This window comes from Pseudorca crassidens, chromosome 1 (assembly GCF_039906515.1).
Source record: "Pseudorca crassidens isolate mPseCra1 chromosome 1, mPseCra1.hap1, whole genome shotgun sequence".
Taxonomy (NCBI): Eukaryota; Metazoa; Chordata; class Mammalia; order Artiodactyla; family Delphinidae; genus Pseudorca; species Pseudorca crassidens.
The window spans coordinates 147,661,040-147,682,929 of NC_090296.1; the positions used below are offsets into that span (position 1 = coordinate 147,661,040).

General features: G+C 38.5%; 1 protein-coding gene and 1 pseudogene across 1 annotated transcript in view; one reads left to right on the forward strand and one right to left on the reverse strand.

The window, feature by feature from the left end:
- ADAMTSL3 (ADAMTS like 3) overlaps positions 1 to 21,890 on the forward strand; it is a 366,545-nt gene that overhangs the window by 179,761 nt on the left and 164,894 nt on the right. Inside the window, exons 8-9 of the mRNA XM_067698448.1 lie at positions 4,269 to 4,343; positions 10,419 to 10,576. Coding sequence (XP_067554549.1) covers positions 4,269 to 4,343; positions 10,419 to 10,576 — 233 coding nt within the window. The remainder of the gene's footprint in view (positions 1 to 4,268; positions 4,344 to 10,418; positions 10,577 to 21,890) is intronic.
- Positions 210 to 1,253, reverse strand: LOC137207073 (transmembrane emp24 domain-containing protein 2 pseudogene; annotated as a pseudogene).

Consider the following 21,890-nt stretch of genomic DNA (forward strand, 5'->3'; position numbering starts at 1 on the left):
GGACAGAAAATGTCAAGGTTCAGATTGTTGTTTCTCATAAGGACTGAACAAAGTGAATCTTTAATGACTTGAACTGCAGGATAAGGGATCCCAAGAATGCAGTCATTTTAGTAAAGTGCTATCAGTAAAGTACTATCCTGAACAAGCTGCATTTTATGAAAACAAAAGGAAAGAAGATATCATAAGGACTATGCACCTATATTCCACTTACAGTGTTTGAGTTCTGGAAGGACCTGTATAATGGAGGAAGAATTCAAATATGAAATCATGCCAATCACATGTCAAATTTCACTATAACTTTCCTAAAAAAGTGTTTTCCCCCAATATCTGTTAATCGCAAAGAAACAGAAGCTGTGAATGTACAGTTTAGAAAATAAAAACATAGAAACTAATGACATTATTATGACCAAGACGTTTGGTAAATAGTGAATTATGAGTTTGGGATCATCAGCAAAAGGCTTTTTAAACAACCCTCCGGACTTCAAAAAATCTCTTCAGATAGTAAATCTGTCCCAGTGTCATGGCAATTAGAACAAGAGCTTCCAAGAAGGGCCAAAGGACCGCTCTGCTGTTTGTGCTGTCATTGACTGCTCTGTGTACTCTCTCCCGAACTTCCATGTATTCCTGTTCATGCTTTACAGCTGTCATCGCCACTGCAAGCTCGTTAATCATTTCTTCTAGCTTGTTCTGGTGAGCTTCTCTTTCCATGTCTTGTGGTTTGGGGGCCTCCCCAATATCAATGGTGAACATCACTATCTTTGGAGTCATGGTGGACATCCTACTGCTAAAACAAAACTTATATGTTCCCTCCATGTGAGCAGCAAATGTGTATTTCCCACTGGACTCCCAGTCTCCTTTACAAATTCCTTTATTATCAGGCCCTGTAATCTCCACGTCAACGTCCAGGAAGCCGCCCTCAGCCACCTCGAGGATGAGGCCCATCTTGGTGCCCGAGGTGACCTGCTCGAAGAAGCACTCCTCAGCACGCGCATCGATGCTGACGGAGTAGCCCGAGGCCGTGGCCAGGAGGGCGGCCCGGAGCACCTGCAGCTCAGCGAGCGTCACCACGGTGGGGCTGGGGCCGAAGCCAGGACCAGGACTGCGGCCTCCGGAGCCGCCGTCGCTGCCGCCGCCGCTGCTGTTGTCTCAGCTGCCGCCACTTCCGAGACTTATTGTTCAGTGGACTCAGGCTTTCAGTTTTGCAAAATGAAAACAGTTCTGGAGATAGGTTGTGATAATCTGTCTTACCCCATCCCCTGGCAAAATCCATTCTACTTTCTGTCTCTATGAACTTGACACACCTCATATAAATGGAATCACACAGTATTTATCCTTTTGTGACTGACTTATTTCACTTAGCATAATGTCTTTGTGGTTCATCTACGTTACATAGCATGTGTCAGAATTGCCTTACTTTTTAAGGCTGAGTAATATTCCCTTGTGTATATTTACCGCGTGATAGATTTCCACTCATCTGTGGATGGACACTTGGGTTGCTTCCACCTTTGGCTGTTGTGAATAAAGCTGCTATGAATATGGGTGTACAAATATCTGACTCCCTGCTTTCAGTTCTTTTGGGTATACCCAGAAGTGGAATTGCTGAATCATATAGTACTTTTATATTTAATATTTTGAGGAACTGTTTTCCACCGTGGTTGAACCATTATTTTGTATTTCCGTCAGCTGTTCACAAGGGTTCCAATTTCTTCACATCCTGACCAACACTTGTTATTTTATCTTATTTTTTAAATAGGGGCCAGCCTAATGAGTGTGAAGTGCTATCTCCTTGTGGTTTTGATTTGCATTTCCCTAATGATTAGTGATGTTGAGCATGTTTTTATGTGCTTATTGGCATTTGTATATCCTCTTTGGAAAAAAAAGTCGATTCAAGTCCTTTGCCCATTTTTAAATCGGGTTCCTTTTTGTTGTCATTGTTTTTGAGTTGTAGGAATTTTTTTTTTTTGCGGTACGCGGGCCTCTCACTGTTGTGGCCTCTCCAGTTGTGCAGCACGGGCTCCAGACGCGCAGGCTCAGCGGCCATGACTCACGGGCCCAGCCGCTCCGCGACATGTGGGATCTTCCCAGACCGGGGCACGAACCCGTGGCCCCTGCATCGGCAGGCAGACTCTCAACCACTGCGCCACCAGGGAAGCCCTGTAGGAATTCTTTATATGTTCTGGATATTAACCAGAACATATCTGATATGTGATTTACAAATATTTTCTCCCATTCCATGTGCTACCTTTTCACTGTATTGATAGTACCCTTTGATATGCAAAAGTTTAATTTTGATGTAGTCCTATTTATTTATTTTTTTCATTTGTTGCCTATACTTTTGAAGTCATATTCAAGAAATCATTGTCCATATAATTGTTTTTTAACTTTCTTTTTTCATTAATCAATATATATGTTGGCAGTCTTTCCACATCAAGTAATGTGGCTTCCACCAGTCAGAATGGCCATCATCAAAAAAATCTACAAACAATAAATGCTGGAGCTGGTGTGGAGAAAAGGGAACCCTCGTGCACTGTTGGTAGGAATGTAAATTGATACAGCCACTATGGAGAACAGTATGGACGTTCCTTAAAAAACTAAAAATAGAATTACCACATGACCTAGAAATCCCACTACTGGGCATACACCCTGAGAAACCATAATTCAAAAAGAGTCATGTACCACAATGTTCACTGCAGCTCTGTTTACAATAGCCAGGACATGGAAGCAACCTAAGTGTCCATCGACAGATGAATGGATAAAGAAGATGTGGCACATATATATAATGGAATATTACTCAGCCATAAAAAGAAACAAAATTGAGTTATATGTAGTGAGGTGGATGGACCTAGAGTCTGTCATACAGAGTGAAGTAAGTCAGAAAGAGAAAAATACTGTATGCTAACACATATGTATGGAATCTAAAAAAAAAAACAATGGTTCTGAAGAACCTAGGGGCAAGACAGGAATAAAGACGCAGATGTAGAGACTTGAGGACATGGGGAGGGGGAAGGGTAAGCTGGGATGAAGTGAGAGGGTGGCATGGACATATATATACTACCAAATGTAAAATAGATAGCTAGTGGGAAGCAGGCGCATAGCACAGGGAGATCAGCTCGGTGCTTTGCGACCACCTAGGGGGTGGGATAGGGAGGATGGGAGCGAGATGCAAGAGGGAGGAGATATGGGGATATATGTATATGTATAGCTGATTCACTGTGTTATAAAGCAGAAACTAACACACATTGTAAAGCAATTTTACTCCAATAAAGATGCTAAAAAAAATGTGGCTTCTTATCATTACTTTTATCAGTTGTAGCGTATTCCTTAGGATGGATATACTGTTGTTTATTTAACCCCTCCCCAAATGGTGGATATTTAAGTAGTGTTCATTGCGCTTTTTTTAAATGTATGTATGTTAAAAACAAACAGAAAATCCAGAAAGGATATTTCTCAAAGTGTTAGAAGTGATGATCTCTGGAAATAGTTTCATTTTGTCTGGTATGCTTTTATGCGTTTTCTAATTTTCAGTAATAAATAGGTATTTTTATTTAATAAAACTTATGAACAAGTCAACAAACATAGTGACATCCTTTGATCCAACAGTTTCACCCCAGAGGCTCTCAAAACAAATGGTTCTCTGTAAGTTAAACAAACAAAACACAACATCTGCTTGAAGTAATTCATATTGTTGATAATGTACTAATATCATTTAATAATACACTTAATGATCAAATAGGGGACTGGGGGATAGAATTTCATATGCCCTTAGATTATTATGTGCCAATGAAAATTAATTTCAAAATGTGTAACGGCATGAAGGAAAAGTCGACAGGGACCAGGATTTCCACTAGGTAATTATCTAGGCCAGGCATTATGGAAATTTTTTGGTGCAGGACCAGATAGTAAATATATTAGGCTTTGTGAGCCATATTGTCTTTGTTGCAAATACTCACCTCTGCCTTTGTAGGGCAAAAGCAGCCTCAGATGCATGGGTATGACCTGAGGGCCCTAGTTTGTGGACTCACTCAGTTAGACCAGTGCATTTATTTAAACTTTTCTTGAATGTTTTTTAAAAATGTATTTAAATGAAATTATGTGATTAGTATTAATATTCCTCGTACACAGTAGCTGCTTTCCACAGATTTCTTGACTGAAGATGGAAATGAAATATAGTTAAGAACACTTGACAGATGCTCCCAGTTTTGAGTTGCTTATTTGGATGGCCCTTTAGTGCACAAGTTTCATTACATTTGTCTTGTGTTCTTTCTTAGGGGAAGAAAATGTAATTGCTGTTCCTTTGGGAAGTCGAAGTGTGAGAATTACAGTGAAAGGACCTGCACATCTCTGTAAGTAGAATTTAATCTTAACATGTTTTTCTTTCCTGAAAATTTATTTAGCCAAAAACATATATATATTTCTTTGTGTTAACAGGTAGGTAGATGAACTTTTACCAGTCTGAAATAGTCTATATCACTAGGGAATGATCTATGACCCTGAATTTTTTAGTTCTCATGCCCTAGTGGGAAATTAATCTCCTCATGGGTGAGGAAATCAAGTTATATGTGAAATAAACTATTTTTTGTGTGGAGAGTAAACTAGGAGTCTAGAGTCTTCTGGAGATCTTAGCAGTTTGGGATAAAAAATAACAAAACGAAATTTAAAACACAGAGCTGTATCAGTGAATATAGCTGACAAGTACATGCTCCGTTGCCAGCATATCACAACCTCAGGTCTAGGGGGCACTGAAAGTAAACACTGGTTTCCCAGAATACTAAGAGTCTGAAACAATAGAGGTTTGAAATTGTATTGTTTCTTTGGCCAAAGTCACATGGCATCTTTCTGTCTTAGCTTTTCTGGGCTCTTAGGACCCAAAGGAACTAGAAATACCAAAGTTTGTCTGCTTCTCTCCCAAGGTTTCCTGTGGCCATAGGCAGGGCTTTCTTCGTCTTTTTCCCAGGAAAATGAGTTTTTGTCAAGACTGAGCCCCTGGCCTTGAAGAAGCTTACTGTGTTCAGCTCTATCTTTCTGTAAAAAGTACGAAACACTATTTGTAACTGTTTTAAAGCCACACAAATCAAGGTCTACCGGATTAAAAGGTGACATAGTTTGCCATTTTTTTTCTGAGCCACCATCTTAGATTTTCAAATCGTAAAATTTTCTCAGGGACACAAGCATTTTTGGTAGCTTTTAAATGTGTTTGTCCAGGTGTGTTATATGTGTTTGTATATTGTGGCTGCAGTACCGACAGTCTAACCAGAAATGTCCTTTGAGAAAAGTTTATATCAAAATGTTTAAGGTCACCAAGGGTATAGATTAACATCTTGGAAAAAGAAAGAAATTCTTTAGTAAATTATGACCTAAATTAGGGAAGCAAGAGAATATCTTTAGGACAATGAGGTGAACAATTATTGGAAGGTCTTTTTCAACCCTTACTCTATTATATGAATTATGACTAAAAGAATGTGACTGATGTATTTAACTAAAATATTGAAGTGTTTATAGCCACATAATGGTCAGTTCACTCAAGGCTTTCTCTACAATGAAGCATGAAAACATTTTTTAGGCTTCTTTTTAAAATGGCTTAAGGCCCACAGCTCTTGATGAGAGTAGATCTTCATCCTTGTAAATGCAGCCTTGATGTTTGAGAACAGGTGAAAATCATGTAGATCCCAATTTTGTGAATCATTGTGAGTGATCACATTGTAAAATAGCATCCTGGATTCAAAACTGTGAAGTGCTGAACATTCATAGCAGCATAGTTCATAATAGCCATAACGTAAAAACAGCCCAGATGTCCATTAACTGATGAATAAATAAAATGGGCACGTGTGGAATAGTATTTGGCTCTAACAAATAATGAAGTACTGACACATGCTACAATAGACATGATCCTTGAAAACACTATGCTAAGCGAAAGAAGCCAGTCACAAAAGGCCACATATTTTATGATTGTCTTTATATAAAGTGTCCAGAGTAAAGCAGATCTAAGGAGACAGAAAGTAGATTGGTGGTTGCCTGGGGCTGGGGTGAGTTGGGTTGGTGGCAGGTCTGGGGTTGTTAACGGATATGGGGTTTCTTTGGGGGGGTGGCAGAAATGTTCTAAACTTAGATTGTGATGATGGTTTCCCAATTCTGTGAATATGCTGAAGCCATGAAACTACATTTTAAATGGGTGCATTTTATGGCATATCGAAAAGATGTTTTAAAAAAATTTTAAAAATTGCAGTGACTGGGCCTGATTTTCTCGTGATACTACAGACAGTTCTTTCACATTCAGCTCTAAAAAGAGTTTTATAAGCTCTAAAAACAGAATAAGTACACAGTAAACAGGTTAGGTAAAGATGAATACTTTGAGGTAGAATATTCATTTACATACAAATGTGTTCTGACATATTAAACATAACTTTATACTCAAGACTGGCATGGTTCCATGAACAGAGCTCAAATATATTCCCATTTCTCCAAAGGTGACAGATCTGTTGCTTGGATTATATCTCCTTCTGAACAATCTCAAAAGTGGCTCTAGAAGTGTTTCTGAAAGTTACCCTTCTCTGCCAGTGAATAGAATGAATTGGCTTCATTTACAAAGGATTTAGTTACCATTTCTGAACACCTAAATATAGAAGCGGCTTTATTTTCTTGATGTATACAAGTGTTTTCTTAATTTTTTATTCAAAGATAATATTCCTGAAATTAAGCTCACTTTGCAGTAATAAATCGTTCTTTATAAGATCCGTATATGCACCCTCCAAAAGGCTGCATCGTTAAGAACGGAGAACACCCAGCAGCGTACTGTTAGTCTCTTTGCTGTGGAATGGAATTAAATTACAGAATGTCCATCTTGCATATCGCCTAGAGGTGTTTAAATACGGAATTTCTAGTCCTTTCGCAAGCTTGGCTTCAGCATTATATCAAGCACACAGCTCCAGATTTCCCTAAAATTTCAAAAATGGAAACAATAAGAGGGTTCCTGCAAAAGAGATCTTATTGTAGCAAAACTTCAGCATTAAATGTGTTTTGACTAGCACTAAACTCAAGAAGCCAAGATGCCATAAACTGAAAACCTCCATTATCAATGGTAAGAATTGGGATTTTTTTGGTCCCCTAAGTGCAGTCTGACGACCATATGTAGAGATGTATTAATATAAACATGAACCCTGAACATAATGACTAATCAGAGGAAATGAATACTGAATAAAGTATGCATACACTGTAATATACAGCTCGAAGCATAAGTTTGATGTATTTATAACCAAGTCAGCTGTGCTAAATGCTCATTACATGTTTACCTAACAATACTTTTGTGGCCTTCTTAGAATTTAAGGAGACCTCTTGGGATGATTAGCATGACCCTGTCTCTTTCGAAAGAAGCCTGGACGGATACTTGTCAGGGCAAGCCCTTCAGCTAGAAGCAGTTAGCAGCGTTCATCATTTTTCTAGTCATTTCTTTTAAAAATAACAAGTGTGGGTCAAAATATTTAAAGGTACCATGGTAGACTTGAGTTGTAAAGGTTTGGGGATTTAAGAGGGTCTTGATTTCTGATCCTGTTTTTTTTTGTATGTGATTTTATTTATTCTCACAACAACACTAACTTCATTTTTCAGATTAAGCAACAAAGATGAGGGGATTTCCAGTATGTTTCTTTGTTGAGTCAGCTAATAAATGCCAAAGCTTGTTTGTATCATTTCTTTTTTATATTCCGCATATAAGCGAAATCATACGATGTTTCTCTTTTATCTATTTGAGGATACAGATCATCTCTTTCTTGGCTCCTTGCCACCTCCATCATTTTAAGCCTGAAGAGGAGAAAAAAGGCAGCAATGGGTAGCAGGAAAGGAGGCTCTTACCCTCTGCCTTTCACAGTGGTGGGGCTGTTTATAGATTTCCTGGGGTCTCCACTCAGCACTGTCTGTCTTGCTGTAGAAACCGCAGAGGGTCTGTGGAAGCTCTGAGAATTGAAGGGCTGTGTGTGCGGCTCTCATGAGCTGTGAATTGCACATCACAACACAGGGCTGCAGTACACACATGGGGTGCCAGACACTAATAAAAACTTAAAAAACGTATCCATAAGTCAACACATCATCTGAATTGTTGATTTTCAAAAACTCCTTTTCTGCCAATTTAAGAGGCACAGGCACTGAGGAGAAGCAAGTTTACCACCGATAAAAATGACAGCTTTTGAAGAGCAACACTGACCTCCACTTCACTGTGAATTCATCACAGGGGCTTTGTTAATCCAAACTATCAGAATCGTTTGCATCCATAAACTATAAAAAGTTGGCTTCATCAAATCACTTCCCTTGTCTTTATTGACCACCCACTTCTGACTCAAGTTACACAGTTGAGGTCAGAGCACCTGCTTTTGACCTCCTATGTAGGCAGCCAGGGTTTGGGACCCAGAGAGTGGGAAGCCTTTTGAAATAATTGATATAAAGATATTTTATGAGAATCGGAGAAGAGCGGTTTGGGTACTTCACATGCACTTGAAAACTGGTTTTGCTCCTGTGTCCTCACATCCTTGCCACGAAAGATCTTGGACACCTTTGACGTAATAGAATAGACTCAACGTCAGAAAACAAAACATCAAAACCAAACTAACAGGTTTAAAAGATGGATGTCACCCTGGTCTTCCCTTCCCCCCAGATGGCACTTCCAGATTCTGACAGCCGCTGCCGTAGCTCTGCAGCCGGTGAAACTTGGAGAGCTTTGATCCAGAACGTTAGCGCAGTGGTAGAACAGTCACAGCCATCGAATCCATTGCGCTCTATTTGAATTGAATCAAGTCACTGCAGGCTAAGTCTCGGTCTAGAAGCAGTGTTTTGCATGCCTTCTTCTTTGCGTGGATGGATTTTGTCCAGCTTCATGTTGTGTTTTGATATTACCCAAATGCTCATGATTTTCCCTCCTTTACTTTTAGAGGGCTAATTCATCCCTCCTACCATCTCCTACCATCTCCAGTTTCCCGTCTCATTTTTACTGACAGTTCACTTTCTAACCCTCTGTTTTATATCTTTATTGGAACTAGGAAGTGAATTTAATCTCACACTTTCCAAAAATCTACTGCGGTCATGGAGATCAGGGCCAAAGTGGTAGGGGTTTTGTGTGCCTGAGAGGACCCAGCATGATTCTTTGACTGCTAATGACTCCTGCAGATCAAGGAGCTCATGTCCAGCCTTTGAATTTTCCCAGAAAAGTTCCCAGCCTGCCTGTCAGGGATAATCAGGGATGTCTCCTAATGCCTGTTATGCAATCTGACCAGGGCGCTTGAATTCCTGCAGCTGCTCCGGTGGCAGAGGGAAATCGGCAAAGGAACACCACCGAAGCACAGCACGTGTGGATCGCAGCCTCATAAAATCCAGATCATTTTGTTGTGTTTTTATCAGCTTTTTAAGCTTGAGATGGAATGGAGTTCTGGTTCTGTTGTGTCCTTTGTTCGAGATGGTTAAAGAACCATTGAGTACCAGTGAGTCAAGTGTAGGTGTCTGAGGAGCAGAGGACCTGGGAGATTGCCTGCTCTGACTCCTCGTTTTAGAAATGAGGCAATGAAAACCCAAGGCAGTGAGTTAGGAATAGATCTGGAGCCAGAAATGCAGATGGACCAGGTCCACTAAGAATGGTGACATTTACAAAATGAAAGAAAAAAAAGAGAGAAGGGAAAGAAAGAAATCACTGAAATAAGGTAGAAGTGTTATTTTGGTTAAACCGTCGGCATTGTTCTGTAAGAGATCTAAAAGCACTACTGTTCCTTTAAAAGCTAATGTGAATAAAGAGGTGACATATGAGAGAGATCTTTGTGGTGATGGAGTAGTTCTGTATTTTGGTTGTGGTCACGTGTGACAAAATGGCATAGGACTCTATGCACACATTGTACCAATGTCCATTTCTTGGTTTTGATATTGTATTATAGTTGGGTAAGATGCAACCATTCCATTGGGTAAAATTGGATGAAAGGTACACACGACCTCTTTACTGGTCTTGCAACTTCCTGTGAATCTACAGTTACTTCAAAATAAAAAAAAAAATTTTAAGCAAATTTAGAATTTATTGTGGTTTTGTCTAACTAAAAGTCTAGGCTTACTATCTGAATGGGTGAGAAAATGAGTAACATCGCTTTATTTTAAGTAATAGCTACATCATGAAAAAATACAAAGAAAGAGATGTTTTCTTCTTCCCCTTATTATAGAAATGACTCCAAAGAGTTGGGGTAGACCTCACTGGACCTAGCACTCCTGTTTGCTTCTTTTTATAGATAACTAAGAAGCTTATATATTTATTCTACCAATTTGGATCAATGTTTGTAAACTGAGTGGATGTATTGATATTGTGTTGATATCAGATGCTATTACTTGTAGTAAAATATCTTTTGGAATAAAATGCTTTTAAGATATTCTCTCATTGAAACTTTATTTTTAAATTTTAGTCATTGAATCAAAAACACTTCAAGGAAGCAAAGGAGAGCACAGCTTTAACAGCCCTGGAGCCTTTGTTGTAGAAAACACAACAGTTGAATTTCAGAGGGGCTCCGAGAGGCAAGCCTTTAAGATTCCAGGACCTCTGATGGCTGATTTCATCTTCAAGGTAGGGTGCGCCTCTTCATAAACGTCATGCATCTGGGGCCCCGCACTTCTTGAATTTTAAAAAGAACACGTTTGTTTAGTAGGCAGCCAGTGACTGTTTTTATACAGGGCATGTGTCATTAATGTTTTTACCTTGACAGTCAGTTCTTAAAAACTTCATCTCTCTAAAGTAGTTTCTGTTCCCCAACCCCAATAGTTAAAAAACAAGCTTCACTTTTATAGGGGAATGATTGTTTTCGCATGTATAACCTCTAGTTGCTGTGTTCAGTTTTAAACCTCCAGATGGATTTCAGTGAAAATGGTCAGTGGTTAAATGCTCCGTGTCTTAAACCACGACTGTGCTATTGCTGTCCTTGCAAAGGGGAGCAGAGAAGGCAGAGGCCCCCTTCCTTGACCCCCTTTCCCGTTTCCTCAGCAGTGTCTCATAATGAGCCCTTGTCCGGACACCTGTCACGAGGTCCCCTCACAAGAATTATTCTTCCCTTGTAACCACGACTCTGTGTTTCCTCTCTTGGGTACATCGGGGGCATCTTCCTTCACTCAGAGGATATGAAATGTAGTGGCCAATATATTTCCAAGGTGACACAATCTGAAATTCTTCTGATAAAACTATAAATACCTAAGACGTGCAAAAAAGGGCATTTCAGTGGATGGTTTTGTCCTATCCCTTTCTGGAAACTTCAGGATGGAAAGGGAAGAAAGAAAAGAGCTCTAATTGCCAGGGATTTCTTTACCTGTGAAAAGACCCAGTGCCTTCAAAAGAACTGTCTGTGTTCCACATTAATTTGTCAAAGAGTGTTTCATTGAGACATCGGTTGTGCCAGCAGAGAAATACCTTTGGAATTAGATGAGAGTTGCAAACTGACGTCCTGTTGGCCTACGGTGTGACCAGCCAAGGGTCGGCCTGGGTGGAGTTGTTGTTTTGAATCTTTGGGTTTTAAGTAGTCAACCTTGAAAAAAATCAAGAGATTATAATATTAAAATACCAGTATTTTTACCTGCGTCTTTTTAAAAATGGGAAGATCTGACAACTAGCTTGCATGTTGCCATAGCGATAATTGGCTGTAGCTGGGTAACAGCAGCCTTTTCATTAGGGCACATGTCCTCATTTGCCAGGGTCCACACCAGGCCCTGATGTGCTCCTGACATTGAAGGTGTAAGTGTCAGTTGCCGTTCGTAGACATTTAAGTTGCCATTCCTGGACATGACTTGCCATTCCTAGACATTGAAATGACTTCTGTGTCAGACCCTTGAAGTGTCAACCCAATGTAATTCTTTGACAGTAGCTTTGTGAAAGGCTTTTGGGGAAGCCAACAGTCATCTCTCTTTCCTTCTGTTCTCTCTCATCCATTGTTATACATAAATTCTGGGCTTGGTTTGCTTCTCTTAGGGTTTTCCCATTTGATGCTCAAGTGATAAAACACACACACACACACACACACACACACCCTTTTTAAAAATTCTCTTCTCATTCCTACTCAGAAGATCTGTATTCTTCTCAAGTCAATCTGGAGATATCTGACCAAGTAGGAGACAGTACAGTGATGGGATGGGAGAAATAGCCACAAAGGTTAAAATTTTAAGATATTGTTTGGTGAAAGTATTAGCATGGAAAATGTACTGTTTATTGATCCCATGCATAAAAACACATATACACATAAACTGTTTACTTCTACAAGTGTATGTGTACACACATGTGTATGTATATGAATATGTGTGTGTATACATTTTTTTAAAATTTGAGAGGATACATTCCTAACTGAAAACACTGAGGAAACAATGGCTATTTTAGAGGGAATTGGTGCTTTGGGGGAGTGATCTTAGTTTTACTTATAATATTTTAATACTTAAAATAGTTCTTAAAAAAATACAGTCATATATCACCTGTGTAATTAAAAATTACTTTACACCTTCTTGCCCCAATTATATATTCACCTCTTAATAGAATGCATTTTAGCAGCATGTTGCCACTGTCTGAATTTGTACTCAGCCTTCTATTTTCCTGTCTCGGAGTTCTAGTTTCCTCAGATTTAATAAACAATTCCAGGCTTTAACTTCAATTTCGGAAAGGTTTTGATCTCCCTTGACTGGAAAGGTTTTCTTTTAAAGAATATATATATATATATATATATATATATATTTACTTATTTATCAAAGAGGGTGTTACACACAGCTGTCGGACTCATGCATAAATAGGAACTCATTTTTGTGCCTACAGCCATTTTCTTTCATGAACGTGATGTGCGCGGTAGAAGAGAAATTGGCAAAATCAGAGACACTCTGATGAAACAAGAATGACTGTGATGGTTTTCCCTGCCTTATAAGCTTGTCCAAATATTGTGGGTTTCTAGGAAATATCCTTTTCCATTAGTTACTTTTTTTTTTTTTTCCTCAGAGCACTGTAGTATTACCCAGCCTGTGTTGTTACTAAGATAAGGAACTCTGCTTCCATTCATCTCTGCTTGGCCCAGGATGCCATCAAGGGGTTGCTGTCCTTTGAGTGGGAGGTTAAAAGTGTGTGTTAGGTCCCTGATGATGGTCAGCCATGTATTTCACTGTATCTCTTTCCATTCCAATCAACCAAGAGCAGCTGAATTAAAAAAAAAGGAAGACCTGGCTTCAACCTGAGAGAGAATGTGAAAACCAGCTCTGCCCCTGAGTGCTAATTTCGCTCAGCCATGGGTGCACTGAGATATAAAGGCACCCTCTTTTATACCGTTCCTAGATTAGACCTCATTTCATGGACTTTTAATAAATGGACTGTTGAAAACGACTATATTCTGACATAGAGAGTGAAATATGAAGTCTTCCATGGGATGTTAGAGTCTTTTGTGGTTATTGTGCGGATTCTGAAATCTGGCAACTCACTGCACCAATGAGACAAAACTTCTTTTTTCTACTTTTTCAGAAGCTATATTTTCATGATTGGACCATTCTTGAAAAGTGCACTTTTTCTTCTTCCCAGTGGGTTTCTCACTGTACGTTCTTATTTTCCTGAATGATCTGTTTCTCATGGATGACTCTTGTTACTGAGTCACGGGTATTTTTCATGAGAGCCCCTGAGGTATTATTTTGCTTCTGCAATATGTGCATGTTGCCACCAGGGAGCAGTAGAGAGTCTTGAGCCAGTCGTTGATGCTGTATGCTTTGTTGATTGGACTGTAAGAGGCACTATCCATTCAGTGAGAATCTACTGAATATCTGTGAGTAGATACTTGTGCATATCAATTTTAAGTATATGCTTATGAGAATAATCTAGTAAAATAAACTTAAATGGCTTTGAGAAAGACATCTGTTTCTGTGGTTAAGTATTTTAATTATTGCTGGTGGCTTTTCCCCTCTTTAAAAAACACGTCCATCTTCAAGGAAAAAAAAAAAGTTTCTCTTCCTTGTGGTCTGAAATCTTCCTCTTTCTCCCATTTGGATACTTTGTGTTTCTGTAGGAAAATGTTTTCTGATTTCTTTTCCCATTAGTTTTCAGCTAGGCAGGCCTCTGTCTCTGGTTTCCTCCAAACACAGCTCCAGATATTTTGTATATTTTCTACCTACAAAGTCTTTCTTTTCTTTCTGGGGAGTTATGATAGCATGTCTAACTTATCCAGGGCCGAGAGGATTTGAAACTGCCTGTTTTCCTCTCTCTCAAAGAGAAGATTTCAGCCTTGCAATGTGATGCCGTCGCTGGCTAAATTCATATGTTCACAGGTGCTTCAAAACACAGCAGGACAGTTTTTAGAGTCTGTGCATGTGTTAGTTTCCTGAGGCTACTGTAACAAAGCACCGTAAACTGGTTGGCTTAAACAACAGATGTTTATGTCTCACAGTGTTAGAGGCTAGAACTCTAAAATCAAGGTGAGGGCAGGTCTGGTTCCTTGTAAGGGCTGTGAGGGACAATTTGTTTCCTAGCCTCTTGGATCCTCAGGTTTTCTCCCTTTGTCTTCACACCACCTTACCTCTGTGCATGTCCACCTCTGAGCCCAAATTTCCCCTTTACATAAGCATGCCAGTCATACTGGGTTGGACCCACTTTAATGACCTCATCTTAACTTGACTAGATCTGCAAAGACCCTATTTCCAGATAAGATCATATTCTGAGGTTCTGTGAGTTAGGACTTAAACATATGTTTTTGGGGATGGATCCAATTCAGCCCATAACAGTGTCTAACAGAAAAGAAAATTTACCTGTTTCATCATGTCTCCCAATCAGAATTCCACCTCATTTTAAGCATTTACCATGAATCACAAAGGTAGAAACTGTTGAAATATTACATGATAGTTACTGTAATGTGGTCTGTTGAAGGAAATTTCTTGGTTAAAGCAGTTCAGATACTGTTCTAGTAGTTACCATAATTCACAGCTAAATTATTGGTGTAATATATACACAAATATGAAAAAAAGAGTTTTACAGAAAAATCTATTCCATAAATTTTGGAAATTATTTAGAAGTGGCCAAGTAAGGCAGTTGAGTTTGAATTCATTTTCTTACCATTGTTATAAAATCATTTTCCTAACCAAACAGGAGTAGTATAGGCTTGTAAATGTTAATGTAATTTACATTTGTTAATTTCCCTTTTCTGCCATTCTGTACTTGACCATCTCCCTTGTCAGTGGACCTATTCACCCTGGGGGTTTGAAAGTAGTGGTTAATGATTGGGCTGTTGTTAGCAGGACTGCAAAGAGCATTCATGTTCAACTTTTGATTATTAAGGTAGGATTTTCTTCTTTTTTTTTAGTTTAGACTTTTGTCTTGAACATCAGGCTTACGGAAGGAGATAAGCCTTCTGTAAATTGATTTAGTTCCCATAACATTTCAAGGACCAAGGTTGGGGGACTAAATCAAAGTGTTTCTTCTGCAATATAGAGAATGCCTCTCCCCTCAGTAAGGCTGAGCTGTGGGCTTAGTGTCCTCAGCGCCCTGCACTCAGCAGGAGCATCTATTGTAGGGAGACCCCAGCCGGGATGTGGAGAGTCGGCTTCCTCTGCCTCAGGTCATTGTGGGTAAAAGAGGAAAACTGGGGACAGGATGGAGAAAGCAAGGCAATGAGACGTGGATTATGACAGCAGTCACTCTGCAGAGCAGGGAAGCATATTAAGTAGGTTTCAAAGCTAAAGGCAGAGGAGGAGATTTGCTTCACTTTTCATTTAGAACCCAAGAGGAAAACGCCTCCTAGGGTGGCCATCTCCATCTACCACTGGGGGAAGCTACCTTGGAATGGAATTGGCATGAGTGCCGTGAAATTTTTAGTCACAGGTTGCGTCTAAGTCCAGCTCCCCGGAGTCTCCCTCAGCTCCTGTGTGGCATGGAAGGTATCTAGAAAATTCCATGTACTCTTGGCTGGCCAGCCTTGACATGGTGGGGGCAAAATGATCCTGCAGCGGAGGGGTAAATGTAGAGGGACCGGACATCCTAGTTTGGTCAGAAAAGACCCAGTTTCCACCTGCAGCCCTGACTTAATTCTTAGAAGCTCCTCCTTTCATCCTCAGAAACGTCCTGGCTTGGACAATAAAGCATCTAGTCTCCTTGGTAAGGGTCTGTGAGCCAGGCCAGGGACTGGGGAGGAGTCCCAGCCACACCACCAAGAAACTGAGCACAAGAGTAATGTGGACTGGGCAGGGCAACAGAGGAGCCCACCCACCCTGGCTGGGGAAGAACACAGCTGAGTTCACAGGCACTGTGGCTCCCTGTGGGCCACCCAGTGGCCAGAGGGACAAGGGACACAGCTGTGGGCCCAAGGACAGGATGAGGACCTCCAGGCATGGATCCAAGGCCTCTTTCCTTTCCCACCTCTGTGAGGTCCTACATCAAAGACCACCATAGAGGAGATTGGTCTGGATAAAGGCACAGCAGAAAGCCTGGATGCTTCCCCACTGGAAACAGCGGTACCTAAAGAGAACTCTTTAAACGAGTGAACCAGAATGACCTCCTAGGATTGAACTCCATTTAAGCTGTTTTCCCCTCCCTCCCTAGTCAGGAGGGGGCTTGTGGAGAAGATCAGAGCAGTTATAAGGGAAGAAGCTGCATCTCTGCGATCGTCTTCATAGAGGATGAGCACTTGTTGTGACTCTACTGCCCGGTCACAAAACACAAAAGCAAAAACAAAATCTTGGGGAAGAAAAACTTCCCTGCAGATTTAATAACTTCATTTTTCTAAAGTTTTTAGGATTGGAGGAAGGGGCATTATTATTTAATTTGTAGTTTTTATTTACTTTGAAGAAAGAATGCTTTATCTTCCTTTTTGCCTGTTTTGCTCTCTAAAATAATACGATATAATGCCAGCATTCTTGGAATTGAAGAACAAATACCCAAGTATGACTCCTTCCTGGAGTTTGGATTAAAATTCTCTTACAGTCAGAAATTCTCAGTGGTAGTAACATGGACTTTTTCCAAGGAAGAATGATAATACTGCATCATGTTTTAATGACATTTAAAGATATTATAATATTAATAGACCTCTAAACAATTGCATTGTCTTTTAAAATGACAATGTAGAGAACTAGAGTTGAATGACCTTTCATCAGTATTATAAGTTTAAGCGACGAGTAGGGTGTAGCTTGAGGAAAATATATGGATTGATTGATTTTTTTTTCGGAATTGTGTTATTACCAAAAAAAAAAAAAAGAAGGACAGAGGACCTGAATAGACAGTTTTCCAAAGAAGACATACAAATGGCTAACAAGACATACAAATGGCTAACATACAAATGGCTAACATAACAAATGGCTAACACATGAAAATGTGCCAAGCATCACTAATCATTAGGGAAATGCAAATCAAAACCACAATGAGCTATCACCTCACACCTGTTGGCTTGGCTATTATCAAAAATACAAGAGAAGACAAGTGTTGGTGAGAATATGGGAAAAACGGACCCTGTGCACTATTGGTGGGAATGTAGATTGGTGCAGCCACTATGAAGAACAGTATGGAAGTTCCTTAAAAAATTAAAAATAGAGTTACCATATGATCTAGTAATTCTACTTCTGGGAATATATCTGAAGGAAACAAAATCACTGTGACAAAAAGATATCTGCATCCCCATGTTCATTGCAACGTTATTTACAATAGCCAAAACATGGAAACAGCCTCAGTGTCCATCAATGGATGAATGGATAAAGAAGATGTGGTATATATATATATATATATATATATATATATATATATATATATATATATATATATATACAATTTTCTTATATGTACATATACACACACACACACACACACACAGAGGAATATCATTCAGCCATAAAAAGAAGGAAATTCTACCATTTGCAGCAACATGGATGGACCTATGAGGGAATTATGCTAAGTGAAATAAGTCAGAGAAGGACAAATACTGTATGATTTCACTTACATGTGGAATCCAAAAATAATCGAAACTCACAGGTACAGAGAACAGATTGGTGGTTGCCAGAGGCAGGAAGAGGGTGGGGCAGGTGAAATGGGTGAAGGGAGTCAAAAGGTACAGATTTACAGTTACAAGATAAGTAAGTTCTGGGGATGTAATGTATAGTACAGTGACTAAAGTTAACAATACTCTATTGTATATTTGAAAGTTGCAAAGAGAGTTATCTGAGACACCTGTGGGGGGAAGGAACCTTGGAGCAAAATTAAGCCTCTGGCAGAAAGGGAAAGGGAAATGGATATTGGTAAGCAAGTAAATGCATCTGCAACAATAAGGATTATTTCTTTCTGTAAAACATCGGGGCTTAATGCCTTTTCTTTCCCTCCCTCCCTCCCTCCCTCATTTCCTCTCTCCCTCCCTCCTTTCCTCCCTCCTTCCTGTCCTTCATTCCTTCCTTTATTCTATTTCTTTTTGGTGGTAATGAACAAGACTTAGAAAACCATTTCAGTATCTCTTAGGTTTATTGATATATTTAGGGTTCTATTTCTGAGTCAATATTGCAATTTATTATTTTCTCGAGAAGTGTCCAATTCATCTAATTTTTCAAACTTAACTTTTCAAAAGTAATCATAGCATTCCTTCATCACTAAAAACAAACAAAACAACAAACTCAACAGTACCTATGTCTCTTTCATTCCTAAACTTGTTCATTGGCTCCTTGTCTAATTTTTGTTTTGTTCAAACCATCCAAAGATTTGTCTCTGAGACATTTAAGAGCTAGATTCGAGGCTTGGTAACTCTCAGAGTTCATTAAAAAAATTCTATTTTGTAAATTTTAATTTTTGTTTCCTTTATCTTTACATGGTTTTATTTTGGTATTGTGTTTTTAACTTCTAGAGCTAAATTCTTAATTCATTTTATTTTCAATTTTTGTTCTCCATTAAATGTATTTAGGGCTATCAGTTTCCCCATACAGAAGTTCTTAATTTTGCTGTGGTGTAGGTTGTTAATTTTAAACTTTATGTGTAAGCTATTTGTATCCTGGCTAAAAAATCTTTGCCTTATTTAGGATCAAAAATATTCTCGTATGTTTTCATCTGGAAATCTTACTGTTCTACCTTTCATACTAAGAGCTATAATCCAACTAGAACTGATACTTGTATATGTTGTGAAGTGGAATCGATATCTTTTTCCCATGGCTATGCAATTGACCCAAAACCATTAGGTGAAAAGACAATGCCTTCCCCATTTCTCTTAAATCGCAAACTATATATGTGTGGGTCTATTTCTGCACTCTGTTCTGTTTCATTGACCTATTTGCACCAATACCATTGTGACTTAATTACTGTAGCATTAAAATAAGTCTTGATATCTGGTAGTGTAAGTACTTCAGCTTTGTTCTTGAAGATATTCTTTGATATTCTTGACTCCTTCCATTTCCATATCAATTTAGAAATATGCTTCTACATTTTTATAAAATTCGGCTGATTTTGATTGGAATTGCATTGAATTTGTAGGTCAAATTGGAGAAAATTGACTTTCCAATATCAAGTCTTCCAATCCATAAATACGGTATATTCATCCCTTTGTTGAGTTCTTTTTAAATTCTTCTCAATAATGTTTATAATTTTCAATGTATGTGATTTGCATATCTTTTGTTAAATTAATTCCCAAATGTTTGTTATTTTGATGTTATTGTAAATGTTTTAAAATTTTTTTGTTTGTTTTCTGCTAGAGTATGAAAATCTAATTGATTTTTGTATATTGACATTATATTCTCACTATATTCACTTGCTAATACTAAGTTTGTGAATTCTCTTGGATTATGTACATACACAGTTATGACACCTGCAAATAATGAACTCTGTTTCTTTTTTCCAATTATTCTATGCTTTTAATATTTTTTCTTGCTATATTCCGTTACTTAGGACATCTAGTATAATGCTGAATAGAAGTAGTGATGACAGCTATGCTTGTCATGCTTCTCACTTTCAGGACAAAGATCTCTATAATTCCCCAATTGTGTATGATGTTTTCTATAAATTTCTTGTAGATGTTTTTATCTGATGAAATACATTTTTTCCTAGTTTGCATCATTAACGTATATAAGCATGAAATTTTATTAGATGCCTTTTTGCATTTTTTGAAGTGATCACATTTTTTCTTTTTTTCCTTTTAATATAGTGAATTACATTCATTTTCAGATGTTAAACCAATCTTACCTTCCTTTAATAAACCTCAATTGGTCATTATTATTTTTTATTAGAATTTATTATTAACTTATAAGTATTTATTTTATTAATAAAAAAGATTATCCTTTTATATATCACGAGGTATGATATTTTTAATTTCAATTTTATTTTATTTATTTTCTACATACAGAAGTTTCTTATTAGTTATTTTTTAAAATAAATATTAATGTATATATGTCAATCCCAATCTCCTAATTCATCACACCACCACACACACCACCCCCCACTGCCCCCGCTTTCCCCTCTTGGTGTCCATATGTTTGTTCTCTACATCTGTGTCTCTGTTTCTGCCTTGCAAACCAGTTCATCTGTACCATTTGTCTAGATTCCAAATATATGCGTTAATATATGATATTTGTTTTCTCTTACTGACTAACTTCACTCTGTTTGACAGTCTCTAGGTCCATCCACATCTCTACAAATGACCCAATTTTGTTCCTTTTTATGGCAGAGTAATATTCCATTGTATATATGTACCACATCTTCTTTATTCATTCGTCTGTTGATGGGCATTTAGGTTGCTTCCATGACCTGGCTATTGTAAATAGTGCTGCAGTGAACATTGGGGAGCATGTGTCTTTTTGAATTATGGTTTTCTCTGGGTATATGCCCAGTAGTGGGATTGCTGGGTCATATGGTAATTGTACTTTTAGTTTTTTAAGGAACCTCCATACTGTTCTCCATAGTGGCTGTATCAATTTACATTCCCACCAACAGTGCAAGAGGGTTCCCTTTTCTCCACACCCTCTCCAGCATTTGTTGTTTGTAGATTTTCTGATGATGCCCAGTCTAACTGGTGTGAGGTGATACCTCATTGCAGTTTTGATTTGCATTTCTCTAATAATTAGTGATGTTGAGCAGCTTTTCATGTGCTTCTTGGTCATCTGTATGCCTTCTTTGGAGAAATGTCTATTTAAGTCTTCTGCCCATTTTTGGATTGGGTTGTTTGTTTTTTTAATATTGAGCTGCATGAGCTGTTTATATGTTTTGGTGATTAATTCTTTGTCCGTTGATTTGTTTGCAAACATTTTCTCCCATTCTAAGGGTTGTCTTTTTGTCTTGTTTATGGTTTCCATTACTGTGAAAAAGCTTTGAAGTTTCATTAGGTCCCATTTGTTTATTTTTGCTTTTATTTCCACCACTCTAGGAGGTTGGTCAAAAAAGATCTTGCTGTGATTTATGTCAGAGAGTGTTCTTCCTATGTTTTCCTCTAAGAGTTTTATAGTGTCTCGTCGTACATTTAGGCCTCTAATCTATTTTGAGTTTATTTTTGTATATGGTGTTAGGGAGTGTTCTAATTACATTCTTTTACAAGTAGCAGTCCAGTTTTCCCAGCACCACTTATTGAAGAGACTGTCTTTTCTCCACTTTATATCCTTGCCTCTTTTGTCATAGATTAGTTGACCATAGGTGGGTGGGTTTATCTCTGGGCTTTCTACCCTGTTCCATTGATATATATTTCTGTTTTTGTGCCAGTACCATATTGTTTTGATGAGTGCCACTTTGTAGTATAGTCTGAAGTCAGGGAGCCTGATTCCTCCAGCTCCGTTTTTTTCCCTCAAGATTGCTTTGGCTATTCGGGGTCTTTTGTGTCTCCATACAGATTTTAAGATTTTTTTGTTCTAGTTCTGTCAAAATGCCAGGGGTAATTTGATAGGGATTGCACTGAATCTGTAGATTGCTTCGGGTAGTATAGTCATTTTCACAATATTGATTCTTC